The following is a 2511-nucleotide window of genomic DNA, read 5'->3' on the forward strand; positions in this document are numbered from 1 at the left end:
GAAAATCGTAGGGCAGTATATAAAGTGCGGTTCTACTATTGAACTGTACACCAATGTTTTATATCTTCTTCCCAAGTAATTAGACGATCTCTTTATAAGGCCAATTTTTTAGCATCGGAAAGGTAGTGTCTCAGAGGTGGTCCCACGCTAATCTGGTTTAGATTCGATCATTGGATCATGCATTTTTTTTGTACTTCAAAATTACTTGTTTTGTTTTCTAATTATTTTCAATATCAAATCTTTATTGTTTTTATATTCGCGCAAGGCGCTGGCTCATAATTTGGATCATATGTATGTATATGAATCCTAAAAGATTCATCTAAGAGTAAAAATTTTTTGTTTTTGATACTTATATTTCTTACCAACCTAGGACTCCTTTCGGACTCATATATTCTGAATGCTCGGAATATGTTTGCGGGGAAGCTTAATAATTTTAGAAAAAAATACTTCGTTTATTTTAAATATACAACAATTCGTCTCCTAAATAAAATGCTTTTGCAAAATATTGCAGAATTGAAGTTGCAATTCAAAATTATTCTCTTTAACATACATACCCAAAAGCTACAAATAAACAGGACAAAAAACTACTTTGCGCAATTCAAATATTAGCATTGTGTTGAAGATTAGAGAAGAAAATTCCTTACAACATTTTTTTGCTTGCAAGACTAGTTGGCCATGAATTTATCACACAAAGTAAATTATTCTCAAGTAGCTAAAAAGAGTTTTCGAAAAATTTTCAAATTTATTTCTTTTCAGCAGTGAACGACACAGCAGCTATTCGTAAAAAATTTAACCAAAGCATTTACCTAAAAGATGGTACGCAGTATTTTCTCACAACGTTACAATTATGCTAAAATACGCGTTAACGAGGCGCTAGATGGTAAGCGTTTAAAATCTCAATAAAAATCGCCAACATTTCAAATTCCTTCACATTTCTTCACAGACGTCTTTCGGCGCATAGCAATATTTCCGAAGATCGCCAAGCTGCCGAAACTGAAACGCACCTACTACATTTCGACCCACAAACCGATCGCCGAAAAGAAGAATAAGACCAAGACCAAGGACAAGAAGTTGTTGCCTTCCTCCGATTGGTAAGCCAAAATTACGAGACTTGTTCTGCAACTTACATAAGCTAATTTTATTTTAATATCTTTTCATGTTTCTCAAATACTTTCTAAAACAAAAAAACGGACAAAAATTTTTTTTTGTACTTCAACAAAAAACACTTCAAAGGTATGACAGTGATTTCATACCGATGACAACGCGCTACGAACTCGAAATGATTTTGGATACGCCGCTAATGGAGCGCCATTCAGGGCACAACTCAAAAGGTACGTTCAGTCATGTTTACTGGAAGTCAGCCGATGCGGATGACGGGCAGTCGAATGCCGCCGTCACACAGGGCAGCAACGGTGAGTTGCCGTCAATTAGCAAAAGTCAGTTAGTTAGTAGCAAATCACCGCCCATTGGCCAACCGTTGGCGGCAGCAATGTCAATTAGTACACCGCCGACGGCAGCACTTGCAACAACACCGCAGAGCTCAAATAGTTGTGACATGAAAAAAGATTCGCCAGAACAGCCGCGCATGAAGCAGAAGTATGGGCATGAACCACCAAAAAGCTTGGCTGCAACAAGGGAGTCGCACGACTTTGAATTTGCGGTGCCTGAACTGAATAAGCGACGCCGCTACAAGCATCTCGAAAAGAGCTATGAATGCGAGCAGTGTCATAAGAAATTCGACCGTCCTTGGGTGCTGCATGGCCACATGCGCTTGCATACAGGCGAGAAGCCATTCGTTTGTCCGACGGAATCGTGTCAGAAGCGTTTTGCTGATCGGTAAGTGGTATATTGGAAACTGAAATTCTTTGCAAAAAAAAAACGAATTTTTATTCCACATTTTCGCTTTTACAGTTCCAATTTGCGCGCCCATCAACGCACCAAAGGCCATCACAATTGGAGTTATCAGTGTCCGCAGTGCACTAAGGCGTTCAGTCAGGAGAACTACTTGAGCCGTCATACTTTGGAGGCTTGTCGCAAATTTTTAGCCTCACACAGAAATGGTTAAGATGTAGACATGTATCCTAGTACATTTCACCTACTGCATTTCCTGTTGTTCCTTTTTGTGTAGTATTTGTTTTGGTATTGTTAGTGTTAATAGAAATGATTTTTTTATGAATTGAAGGAGTTTCTATAAAATAAATTGCTTGCAAATTTTTAAAAATTAAAAGTTTTTTGAGTTATCGTTTTTGGGCAGAGGCCGAGAACAAACGGTATGATCGAAACTAAATGTCGTTCTCGTAGTTTTGTTCCCAAGAACGGTTAAAAACCCAAACAAGAATGAGAAAAAACCTTGGACAGTGTTTTTATAAGAACGAAACTGAGAACAAAACTCTCGAAATCGTCCTCAACAGGAATTATATAAGAACAAAACCTTGTGGAACGTTCCAAAAAAAAAAAAAAAACAAAATACGAATAATACTTTCCAGAACGCGTATATGGGAAAAACCGCGA

The 2511-nt window shown here is 37.8% G+C and overlaps 1 protein-coding gene across 1 annotated transcript; it reads left to right on the top strand.

The window, feature by feature from the left end:
* Nucleotides 1-813: 813 nt before the first annotated feature.
* On the top strand, nucleotides 814-2117 carry LOC118738245 (zinc finger and SCAN domain-containing protein 5B). The gene is made up of 4 exons (XM_036469170.1): nucleotides 814-880; nucleotides 944-1091; nucleotides 1234-1836; nucleotides 1912-2117. Exons 1-4 carry the CDS (start codon nucleotides 814-816, stop codon nucleotides 2063-2065), a joined length of 972 nt encoding a protein of 323 aa, XP_036325063.1. The 3' UTR covers nucleotides 2066-2117.
* The last annotated feature ends 394 nt before the right edge of the window (nucleotides 2118-2511 follow it).

The sequence above is a fragment of the Rhagoletis pomonella genome, unplaced genomic scaffold, assembly GCF_013731165.1.
Source record: "Rhagoletis pomonella isolate Grant_MI unplaced genomic scaffold, Rhpom_1.0 Rhpom_scaffold_00004, whole genome shotgun sequence".
Classification (NCBI taxonomy): domain Eukaryota; kingdom Metazoa; phylum Arthropoda; class Insecta; order Diptera; family Tephritidae; genus Rhagoletis; species Rhagoletis pomonella.